The sequence below is a fragment of the Cherax quadricarinatus genome, chromosome 44, assembly GCF_038502225.1.
Source record: "Cherax quadricarinatus isolate ZL_2023a chromosome 44, ASM3850222v1, whole genome shotgun sequence".
Taxonomy (NCBI): domain Eukaryota; kingdom Metazoa; phylum Arthropoda; class Malacostraca; order Decapoda; family Parastacidae; genus Cherax; species Cherax quadricarinatus.
This window is the reverse complement of record NC_091335.1, coordinates 7624045-7636507: the sequence shown is the minus strand read 5'-3', so window position 1 is coordinate 7636507 and position 12463 is coordinate 7624045. Positions and strand designations below refer to the sequence as shown.

Below are 12463 nucleotides of genomic sequence, written 5' to 3'. Positions count from 1 at the left end.
TCAGGATAAAGTCTAATAGCTCTGGAACTGGCATGCCAAAGTTCTTGCATAAATTTAACATTACAGATGCAATTCTGAACATAAAGGTGTCATGGGATGAAGTGCCCCAATCAACCACAAATAAAATGTACATTGGTGACATAATGTCCTTCCATGGTGAATAATTTTGCTGTTTTTTCCCCAGTAAGAAGGTAGGTCCAATAAATTGTGGCTTACCTGGAGAGGGTGTTCAGGTGGCTTGAGCAAGGACTTTCCATAATGCATAAACAAGATTTAAATGAACTCCTAGAAGAGGATGATGAACTAACTTTGAAAGAAATGCTGTAGGAGGTCAATTCCCAATTAGGAGAGAAGCAAATATAAAAAGAGGATGATGGAGAACCTGTAGATAATCATTTAAAACTTTAACACTTGTAAGTAATTCCATGTTAATGGTAAAGTTGTGAATGTTTTCACTGAAAATTACCCAGATATATCTAGAAGCACTGCTTTGAAGTAGGGTCTGAAGCAGATGATGATGCCTTGGCATCAGCTGTATCAGTACTGAAGGGTAAAATAGACCAGCGATTTATTACAGAATACTTCAGCATTCCAGTGAAATCATCAACTACTGACAAGTCTGTATTCACATCAACATAAGAACTACAACCCAAGAGAACCACATCGATCCATTCCTCACACATCCATGTTAATAAGCAAGAACAACAAGAATACTGTACTAATCTGTACCTAGTAGAATATTCAATTTTGTGTTGTCACAAATTTGGAGATCTCTTGAACATAACTTTAGATTTTCAGAGGCTATTAATGTCACATTTCAACAAGGCACTAATTTTAAGGAACATGTCCCAGTGATATGTGAGGTCTTACCTATATGCTTTTTTTAAATCAGTGATGTATGCCATTGGATTACAGTACTACACTTTACCTAACAAACATTTGCATATACATTTATACTCTATATTACACCATAAATGAACCCAGATTATAATTAACTTGTATGTAAAGCATTTACAACAGTGATTTCATCTTTGCAGCATTTAGATTCTAGAATGTAGAATAACAGGCCACCTTACTTTATCAATAATCCTTTAACAATACTCCATCTACTTTCTAAGATCATTATTTTCTTCATACTGTAATTACCATGGCATGTAACATACATTATCTGCTCCTGACTTTAAAACATTATTTTTCAGGAAATAAGGCACTTCTTTTCCTGGATGGAAATGTTTTTCACAAACATGATCCAATGTCCCTTGTTTTGAATGAAAGCTTTACAGTGGATTCTGTGGTGATCAAGCACAACCTCTTTCAACAAAAATGCTTCTGCAATATCACAGATGATTTATCTGCAGCTTTAGGACTGAAAACTCGAACAGTTGAGGTTAGTACTTCATGTCATTAGTGCACATCAGTACTACTTTGTGATGCTGTGTTTTTGGAGATATCAAGAGGCACAAAAATGAATGGAAAACTAAATAATAAGTTTTGAAATTCATTCATTCACACACACACACATGTGTGTGTGTGTGTGTGTGTGTGTGTGTGTGTGTGTGTGTGTGTGTGTGTGTGTGTGTGTGCGCGCGCGCGCGAGTGCATGCGCGTGTGTGCGTGCATGTGTGTGTGTGTGTGTGTGTGTGTGTGTGTGTGTGTGTGTGTGTGTGTGTGTGTGTGTGTGTGTGTGTGTGTGTGTGTGTGTGTGTGTGTGTGTGTGTGCGCGCGCGCGCGCTCACGCATGTTTTTTTTTTTCTCAACAAGTCGGCCGTCTCCCACCGAGGCAGGGTGACCCAAAAAAGAAAGAAAATCCCCCAAAAAGAAAATACTTTCATCATCATTCAACACTTTCACCACACTCACACATTATCACTGTATGTATGTATATGTATATATATATGTATATATATATATATATATATATATATATTCTTTCTTTCAACACACCGGCCGTATCCCACCGAGGCGGGGTGGCCCAAAAGGAAAAACGAAAGTTTCTCCTTTTACATTTAGTAATATATACAGGAGAAGAGGTTACTAGCCCCTTGCTCCCGGCATTTTAGTTGCCTCTTACAACACGCATGGCTTACGGAGGAAGAATTCTGTTCCACTTCCCCATGGAGATAAGAGGAAATAAACAAGAATAAGAACTAGAAAGAAAATAGAAGAAAACCCAGAGGGGTGTGTATATATGTGCTTGTACATGTATGTGTAGTGTGACCTAAGTGTAAGTAGAAGTAGCAAGACGTACCTGAAATCTTGCATGTTCATGAGACAGAAAAAAGGACACCAGCAATCCTACCATCATGTAAAACAATTACAGGCTTTCGTTTTACACTCACTTGGCAGGACGGTAGTACCTCCCTGGGCGGTTGCTGTCTACCAACCTACTACCTATATATATATATATATATATATATCTATATATATATATACTACCGTCCTGCCAGATGACTGTGAAACAAAAACCTGTAACTGTTTTGCATGATGGTAGGATTGCTGGTTTCTTTTTCTGTCTCATAAACACGCTAAGATAACAGGGATATCTTGCTACTCCTACTTACACTTTGGTCACACTTCACAGACACGCACATGCATATATATATATATACATACATCTAGGTTTTTCTCCTTTTTCTAAATAGCTCTTGTTCTTTTTTATTTCTTCTATTGTCCATGGGGAAGTGGAAAAGAATCTTTCCTCCGTAAGCCATGCGTGTCGTATGAGGCGACTAAAATGCCGGGAGCAATGGGCTAGTAACCCCTTCTCCTGTATACAATTACTAAAAAAGAGAAGAAGAAAAACTTTATAAAACTGGGTTGCTTAAATGTGCGTGGATGTAGTGCGGATGACAAGAAACAGATGATTGCTGATGTTATGAATGAAAAGAAGTTGGATGTCCTGGCCCTAAGCGAAACAAAGCTGAAGGGGGTAGGAGAGTTTCAGTGGGGGGAAATAAATGGGATTAAATCTGGAGTATCTGAGAGAGTTAGAGCAAAGGAAGGGGTAGCAGTAATGTTAAATGATCAGTTATGGAAGGAGAAAAGAGAATATGAATGTGTAAATTCAAGAATTATGTGGATTAAAGTAAAGGTTGGATGCGAGAAGTGGGTCATAATAAGCGTGTATGCACCTGGAGAAGAGAGGAATGCAGAGGAGAGAGAGAGATTTTGGGAGATGTTAAGTGAATGTATAGGAGCCTTTGAACCAAGTGAGAGAGTAATTGTGGTAGGGGACTTGAATGCTAAAGTAGGAGAAACTTTTAGAGAGGGTGTGGTAGGTAAGTTTGGGGTGCCAGGTGTAAATGATAATGGGAGCCCTTTGATTGAACTTTGTATAGAAAGGGGTTTAGTTATAGGTAATACATATTTTAAGAAAAAGAGGATAAATAAGTATACACGATATGATGTAGGGCGAAATGACAGTAGTTTGTTGGATTATGTATTGGTAGATAAAAGACTGTTGAGTAGACTTCAGGATGTACATGTTTATAGAGGGGCCACAGATATATCAGATCACTTTCTAGTTGTAGCTACACTGAGAGTAAAAGGTAGATGGGATACAAGGAGAATAGAAGCATCAGGGAAGAGAGAGGTGAAGGTTTATAAACTAAAAGAGGAGGCAGTTAGGGTAAGATATAAACAGCTATTGGAGGATAGATGGGCTAATGAGAGCATAGGCAATGGGGTCGAAGAGGTATGGGGTAGGTTTAAAAATGTAGTGTTAGAGTGTTCAGCAGAAGTTTGTGGTTACAGGAAAGTGGGTGCAGGAGGGAAGAGGAGCGATTGGTGGAATGATGATGTAAAGAGAGTAGTAAGGGAGAAAAAGTTAGCATATGAGAAGTTTTTACAAAGTAGAAGTGATGCAAGGAGGGAAGAGTATATGGAGAAAAAGAGAGAAGTTAAGAGAGTGGTGAAGCAATGTAAAAAGAGAGCAAATGAGAGAGTGGGTGAGATGTTATCAACAAATTTTGTTGAAAATAAGAAAAAGTTTTGGAGTGAGATTAACAAGTTAAGAAAGCCTAGAGAACAAATGGATTTGTCAGTTAAAAATAGGAGAGGAGAGTTATTAAATGGAGAGGTAGAGGTATTGGGAAGATGGAAGGAATATTTTGAGGAATTGTTAAATGTTGATGAAGATAGGGAAGCTGTGATTTCGTGTATAGGGCAAGGAGGAATAACATCTTGTAGGAGTGAGGAAGAGCCAGTTGTGAGTGTGGGGGAAGTTCGTGAGGCAGTAGGTAAAATGAAAGGGGGTAAGGCAGCCGGGATTGATGGGATAAAGATAGAAATGTTAAAAGCAGGTGGGGATATAGTTTTGGAGTGGTTGGTGCAATTATTTAATAAATGTATGGAAGAGGGTAAGGTACCTAGGGATTGGCAGAGAGCATGCATAGTTCCTTTGTATAAAGGCAAAGGGGATAAAAGAGAGTGCAAAAATTATAGGGGGATAAGTCTGTTGAGTGTACCTGGTAAAGTGTATGGTAGAGTTATAATTGAAAGAATTAAGAGTAAGACGGAGAATAGGATAGCAGATGAACAAGGAGGCTTTAGGAAAGGTAGGGGGTGTGTGGACCAGGTGTTTACAGTGAAACATATAAGTGAACAGTATTTAGATAAGGCTAAAGAGGTCTTTGTGGCATTTATGGATTTGGAAAAGGCGTATGACAGGGTGGATAGGGGGGCAATGTGGCAGATGTTGCAAGTGTATGGTGTAGGAGGTAGGTTACTGAAAGCAGTGAAGAGTTTTTACGAGGATAGTGAGGCTCAAGTTAGAGTATGTAGGAAAGAGGGAAATTTTTTCCCAGTAAAAGTAGGCCTTAGACAAGGATGTGTGATGTCACCGTGGTTGTTTAATATATTTATAGATGGGGTTGTAAGAGAAGTAAATGCGAGGGTCTTGGCAAGAGGCGTGGAGTTAAAAGATAAAGAATCACACACAAAGTGGGAGTTGTCACAGCTGCTCTTTGCCGATGACACTGTGCTCTTGGGAGATTCTGAAGAGAAGTTGCAGAGATTGGTGGATGAATTTGGTAGGGTGTGCAAAAGAAGAAAATTAAAGGTGAATACAGGAAAGAGTAAGGTTATGAGGATAACAAAAAGATTAGGTGATGAAAGATTGAATATCAGATTGGAGGGAGAGAGTATGGAGGAGGTGAACGTATTCAGATATTTGGGAGTGGACGTGTCAGCGGATGGGTCTATGAAAGATGAGGTGAATCATAGAATTGATGAGGGAAAAAGAGTGAGTGGTGCACTTAGGAGTCTGTGGAGACAAAGAACTTTGTCCTTGGAGGCAAAGAGGGGAATGTATGAGAGTATAGTTTTACCAACGCTCTTATATGGGTGTGAAGCGTGGGTGATGAATGTTGCAGCGAGGAGAAGGCTGGAGGCAGTGGAGATGTCATGTCTGAGGGCAATGTGTGGTGTGAATATAATGCAGAGAATTCGTAGTTTGGAAGTTAGGAGGAGGTGCGGGATTACCAAAACTGTTGTCCAGAGGGCTGAGGAAGGGTTGTTGAGGTGGTTCGGACATGTAGAGAGAATGGAGCGAAACAGAATGACTTCAAGAGTGTATCAGTCTGTAGTGGAAGGAAGGCGGGGTAGGGGTCGGCCTAGGAAGGGTTGGAGGGAGGGGGTAAAGGAGGTTTTGTGTGCGAGGGGCTTGGACTTCCAGCAGGCATGCGTGAGCGTGTTTGATAGGAGTGAATGGAGACAAATGGTTTTTAATACTTGACGTGCTGTTGGAGTGTGAGCAAAGTAACATTTATGAAGGGATTCAGGGAAACCGGCAGGCCGGACTTGAGTCCTGGAGATGGGAAGTACAGTGCCTGCACTCTGAAGGAGGGGTGTTAATGTTGCAGTTTAAAAACTGTAGTGTAAAGCACCCTTCTGGCAAGACAGTGATGGAGTGAATGATGGTGAAAGTTTTTCTTTTTCGGGCCACCCTGCCTTGGTGGGAATCGGCCGGTGTGATAATAAAAAAAAAAAATAAATATATATATATATATATTATTATTATTTTTTTTTTTTATTATCACACTGGCCGATTCCCACCAAGGCAGGGTGGCCAGAAAAAGAAAAACTTTCACCATCATTCACTCCATCACTGTCTTGCCAGAAGGGTGCTTTACACTACAGTTTTTAAACTGCAACATTAACACCCTTCCTTCAGAGTGCAGGCACTGTACTTCCCATCTCCAGGACTCAAGTCCGGCCTGCCGGTTTTCCTGAATCCCTTCATAAATGTTACTTTGCTCACACTCCAACAGCACGTCAACTATTAAAAACCATTTGTCTCCATTCACTCCTATCAAACACGCTCACGCATGCCTGCTGGAAGTCCAAGCCCCTCGCACACAAAACCTCCTTTACCCCCTCCCTCCAACCTTTCCTAGGCCGACCCCTACCCCGCCTTCCTTCCACTACAGACTGATACACTCTTGAAGTCATTCTGTTTCGCTCCATTCTCTCTACATGTCCGAACCACCTCAACAACCCTTCCTCAGCCCTGTGGACAACAGTTTTGGTAATCCCGCACCTCCTCCTAACTTCCAAACTATGAATTCTCTGCATTATATTCACACCACACATTGCCCTCAGACATGACATCTCCACTGCCTCCAGCCTTCTCCTCGCTGCAACATTCATCACCCATGCTTCACACCCATATAAGAGCGTTGGTAAAACTATACTCTCATACATTCCCCTCTTTGCCTCCAAGGACAAAGTTCTTTGTCTCCACAGACTCCTAAGTGCACCACTCACTCTTTTTCCCTCATCAATTCTATGATTCACCTCATCTTTCATAGACCCATCTGCTGACACGTCCACTCCCAAATATCTGAATACGTTCACCTCCTCCATACTCTCTCCCTCCAATCTGATATTCAATCTTTCATCACCTAATCTTTTTGTTATCCTCATAACCTTACTCTTTCCTGTATTCACCTTTAATTTTCTTCTTTTGCACACCCTACCAAATTCATCCACCAATCTCTGCAACTTCTCTTCAGAATCTCCCAAGAGCACAGTGTCATCAGCAAAGAGCAGCTGTGACAACTCCCACTTTGTGTGTGATTCTTTATCTTTTAACTCCACGCCTCTTGCCAAGATCCTCACATTTACTTCTCTTACAACCCCATCTATAAATATATTAAACAACCACGGTAACATCACACATCCTTGTCTAAGGCCTACTTTTACTGGGAAAAAATTTCCCTCTTTCCTACATACTCTAACTTGAGCCTCACTATCCTCGTAAAAACTCTTCACTGCTTTCAGTAACCTACCTCCTACACCATACACTTGCAACATCTGCCACATTGCCCCCCTATCCACCCTGTCATACGCCTTTTCCAAATCCATAAATGCCACATAATTTTTGCACTCTCTTTTGTCCCCTTTGCCTTTATACAAAGGAACTATGCATGCTCTCTGCCAATCCCTAGGTACCTTACCCTCTTCCATACATTTATTAAATAATTGCACCAACCACTCCAAAACTATATCCCCACCTGCTTTTAACATTTCTATCTTTATCCCATCAATCCCAGCTGCCTTACCCCCTTTCATTTTACCTACTGCCTCATGAACTTCCCCCACACTCACAACTGGCTCTTCCTCACTCCTACAAGATGTTATTCCTCCTTGCCCTATACACGAAATCACAGCTTCCCTATCTTCATCAACATTTAACAATTCCTCAAAATATTCCCTCCATCTTCCCAATACCTCTAACTCTCCATTTAATAACTCTCCTCTCCTATTTTTAACTGACAAATCCATTTGTTCTCTAGGCTTTCTTAACTTGTTAATCTCACTCCAAAACTTTTTCTTATTTTCAACAAAATTTGTTGATAACATCTCACCCACTCTCTCATTTGCTCTCTTTTTACATTGCTTCACCACTCTCTTAACCTCTCTCTTTTTCTCCATATACTTTTCCCTCCTTGCATCACTTCTACTTTGTAAAAACTTCTCATATGCTAACTTTTTCTCCCTTACTACTCTCTTTACATCATCATTCCACCAATCGCTCCTCTTCCCTCCTGCACCCACTTTCCTGTAACCACAAACTTCTGCTGAACACTCTAACACTACATTTTTAAACCTACCCCATACCTCTTCGACCCCATTGCCTATGCTCTCATTAGCCCATCTATCCTCCAATAGCTGTTTATATCTTACCCTAACTGCCTCCTCTTTTAGTTTATAAACCTTCACCTCTCTCTTCCCTGATGCTTCTATTCTCCTTGTATCCCATCTACCTTTTACTCTCAGTGTAGCTACAACTAGAAAGTGATCTGATATATCTGTGGCCCCTCTATAAACATGTACATCCTGAAGTCTACTCAACAGTCTTTTATCTACCAATACAAAACCCAACAAACTACTGTCATTTTGCCCTTCATCATATCTTGTATACTTATTTATCCTCTTTTTCTTAAAATATGTATTACCTATAACTAAACCCCTTTCTATACAAAGTTCAATCAAAGGGCTCCCATTATCATTTACACCTGGCACCCCAAACTTACCTACCACACCCTCTCTAAAAGTTTCTCCTACTTTAGCATTCAGGTCCCCTACCACAATTACTCTCTCACTTGGTTCAAAGGCTCCTATACATTCACTTAACATCTCCCAAAATCTCTCTCTCTCCTCTGCATTCCTCTCTTCTCCAGGTGCATACACGCTTATTATGACCCACTTCTCGCATCCAACCTTTACTTTAATCCACATAATTCTTGAATTTACACATTCATATTCTCTTTTCTCCTTCCATAACTGATCATTTAACATTACTGCTACCGCTTCCTTTGCTCTAACTCTCTCAGATACTCCAGATTTAATCCCATTTATTTCCCCCCACTGAAACTCTCCTACCCCCTTCAGCTTTGTTTCGCTTAGGGCCAGGACATCCAACTTCTTTTCATTCATAACATCAGCAATCATCTGTTTCTTGTCATCCGCAATACATCCACGCACATTTAAGCATCCCAGTTTTATAAAGTTTTTCTTCTTCTCTTTTTAAGTAAATGTCTACAGGAGAAGGGGTTACTAGCCCATTGCTCCCGGCATTTTAGTCGCCTCATACGACACGCATGGCTTACGGAGGAAAGATTCTTTTCCACTTCCCCATGGACAATAGAAGAAATAAAGAAGAACAAGAGCTATTTAGAAAAAGGAGAAAAACCTAGATGTATGTATATATATATGCATGTGCGTGTCTGTGAAGTGTGACCAAAGTGTAAGTAGGAGTAGCAAGATATCCCTGTTATCTAGCGTGTTTATGAGACAGAAAAAGAAACCAGCAATCCTACCATCATGCAAAACAGTTACAGGTTTTTGTTTCACAGTCATCTGGCAGGATGGTAGTACTTCCCTGGGTGGTTGCTGTCTACCAACCTACTACCTATATATATATATATATATATATATATATATATATATATAAATATATATTGGTAGTAGGTTGGTAGACAGCAACCAGCCAGGCAGGTACTACCGTCCTGCCAAGTGAGTGTAAAACGTAAGCCTGTAATTGTTTTACATGATGGTAGGATTGCTGGTGTCCTTTTTTCTGTCTCATGAACATGCAAGATTTCAGGTACGTCTTGCTACTTCTACTTACACTTAGGTCACACTACACATACATGTACAAGCACATATATGCACACCCCTCTGGGTTTTCTTCTATTTTCTTTCTAGTTCTTATTCTTGTTTATTTCCTCTTATCTCCATGGGGAAGTGGAACAGAATTCTTCCTCCGTAAGCCATGCGTGTTGTAAGAGGCGACTAAAATGCCGGGAGCAAGGGGCTAGTAACCTCTTCTCCTGTATATATTACTAAATGTAAAAGGAGAAACTTTCGTTTTTCCTTTTGGGCCACCCCGCCTCGGTGGGATACGGCTGGTGTGTTGAAAGAAAGATATATATATATATATTGGTAGTAGGTTGGTAGACAGCAACCAGCCAGGCAGGTACTACCGTCCTGCCAAGCGAGTGTAAAACGAAAGCCTGTAATTGTTTTACATGATGGTAGGATTGCTGGTGTCTTTTGTCTGTCTCATAAATATGCAAGATTACAGGTATGTCTTGCTACTTCTACTTACACTTAGGTCACACTACACATACATGTACACGTTTATTTATACACACTCATCTGAGGTTTCTTTGATTTTATCTTAATAGTTCTTGGTCTTATTACTTTTCCTTTTATATCCATGGGGAAGTGGAATAAGAATATTTCCTCCATAAGCCATGTGTGTTGTAAAAGTCAACTAAAATGTCGGGAACAATGGGCTAGTAACCTCTTTTCCTATGAAGATTACTAAAAAGAAAAAGAAGAAGAAAATTGTCAAGGTGGGAAGTCTGAATGAGCGTGGATGTTGTGCAAATGATAAGAAAGAGATGATTGTGGATGTTATGAATGAGAAGCTGGATGTCCTGGCTTTAAGTGAAACAAAGCTGAAGGGGGTGGGAGAGTTTCAGTGGAGAGCAATAAATGGGATTAGGTCTGGGGTTTCAAATAGAGTTAGAGCTAAAGAAGGAGCAGCAATAATGTTGAAGGATAAGCTATGGCAGGAAAAGAGGGACTATAAATGTATTAACTCAAGGATTATGTGGAGTAAAATAAAGGTTGGATGTGACAAGTGGGTTATAGTAAGCATATATGCGCCTGGAGAAGAGAGAAGTGTAGACGAGAGAGATTTTGGGAAATGTTGAGTGAATGCATGGGGAGTTTTGAACCAAGTGTGAGAGTACCTGTGGTTGGGGATTTCAATGCTAAAGTGGGTAAAAATGTTATGGAGGGAGTAGTAGGTAAATTTGGGGTGCCAGGGGTAAATGTAAATGGGGAGCCATTAATTGAGCTATATGTAAAAAGAGATTTGGTAATAAGTAATACATATTTTATGAAAAAGAGGATAAATAAATATACAAGGTATGATGTAGCACGTAATGAAAGTAGTTTGTTAGATTATATATTGGTGGATAAAAGGTTGATGGGTAGGCTCCAGGATGTACATGTTTAGAGGGGCAACTGATATATCAGACCATTATTTAGTTGTAGCTACAGTTAGAGTAAGAGGTAGATGGGACAAGCGGAAGGTGGCAACAACAAGTAAGAGAGAGGTGAAAGTGTATAAACTAAGGGAGGAGGAAGTTCGGGTGAGATATAGGTGACTATTGGCAGAAAGGTGGGCTAGTGCAAAGATGAGTAGTGGGGGGGGGGGGTTAAAGAGGGTTGGAATAGTTTTAAAAATGCAGTATTAGAATATGGGGCAGAAGTTTGTGGTTATAGGAGGGTGGGGGCAGGAGGAAAGAGGAGTGATTGGTGGAATGATGAAGTAAAGGGTGTGATAAAAGAGAAAAAGTTAGCTTATGAGAAGTTTTTACAAAGCAGAAGTGTTATAAGAAGAGAAGAGTATATGGAGAGTAAAAGAAAGGTGAAGAGAGTGGTGAGAGAGTGCAAAAGGAGAGCAGATGATAGAGTGGGAGAGGCACTGTCAAGAAATTTTAATGAAAATAAGAAAAAAATTTGGAGTGAGTTAAACAAGTTAAGAAAGCCTAGGGAACGTATGGATTTGTCAGTTAAAAACAGAATAGGGGAGTTAGTAGATGGGGAGATGGAGGTATTAGGCAGATGGCGAGAATATTTTGAGGAACTTTTAAATGTTGAGGAAGAAAGGGAGGCGTTAATTTCATGCACTGGCCAGGGAGGTATACCATCTTTTAGGAGTGAAGAAGAGCAGAATGTAAGTGTGGGGAGGTACGTGAGGCATTACGTAGAATGAAAGGATTTAAAGCAGCTGGAACTGATGGGATCATGACAGAAATGTTAAAAGCAGGGGGGGGATATAGTGTTGGAGTGGTTGGTACTTTTGTTTAATAAATGTATGAAAGAGGGGAAGGTACCTAGGGATTGGCAGAGAGCATGTATAGTCCCTTTATATAAAGGGAAGGGGGACAAAAGAGATTGTAAAAATTATAGAGGAATAAGTTTACTGAGTATACCAGGAAAAGTGTACGGCAGGGTTATAATTGAAAGAACTAGAGGTAAGACAGAATGTAGGATTGCGGATGAGCAAGGAGGTTTCAGAGTGGGTAGGGGATGTGTAGATCAAGTGTTTACATTGAAGCATATATGTGAACAGTATTTAGATAAGGGTAGGGAACTTTTTATTGCATTTATGGATTTAGAAAAGGCATATGATAGAGAGGATAAGGAAGCAATGTGGCAGATGTTGCAAGTATATGGAATAGGTGGTAAGTTATTAAATGCTGTAAAGAGTTTTTATGAGGATAGTGAGGCTCAGGTTAGGGTGTGTAGAAGAGAGGGAGACTACTTCCCAGTAAAAGTAGGTCTTAGACAGGGATGTGTAATGTCACCATGGTTGTTTAATATATTTATAGATGGGGTTGTAAAGGAAGTAAATGCTAGGGTGTTCGGGAGAGGGGTG

General features: G+C 40.2%; 2 protein-coding genes across 6 annotated transcripts in view; one reads left to right on the top strand and one right to left on the bottom strand.

Annotated features, from left to right (window-relative positions):
* Positions 1-12463, bottom strand: part of hiw (MYC binding protein highwire) — a 300830-nt gene that overhangs the window by 151049 nt on the left and 137318 nt on the right. The window lies entirely within an intron of this gene.
* Positions 1-12463, top strand: part of LOC128697543 (uncharacterized) — a 37533-nt gene that overhangs the window by 12963 nt on the left and 12107 nt on the right. For both annotated transcript variants that reach the window (XM_053789311.2, XM_053789310.2), the window contains exon 4: positions 1200-1387. In XM_053789311.2, the coding sequence (XP_053645286.1) occupies positions 1200-1387 (188 nt within the window). The remainder of the gene's footprint in view (positions 1-1199; positions 1388-12463) is intronic.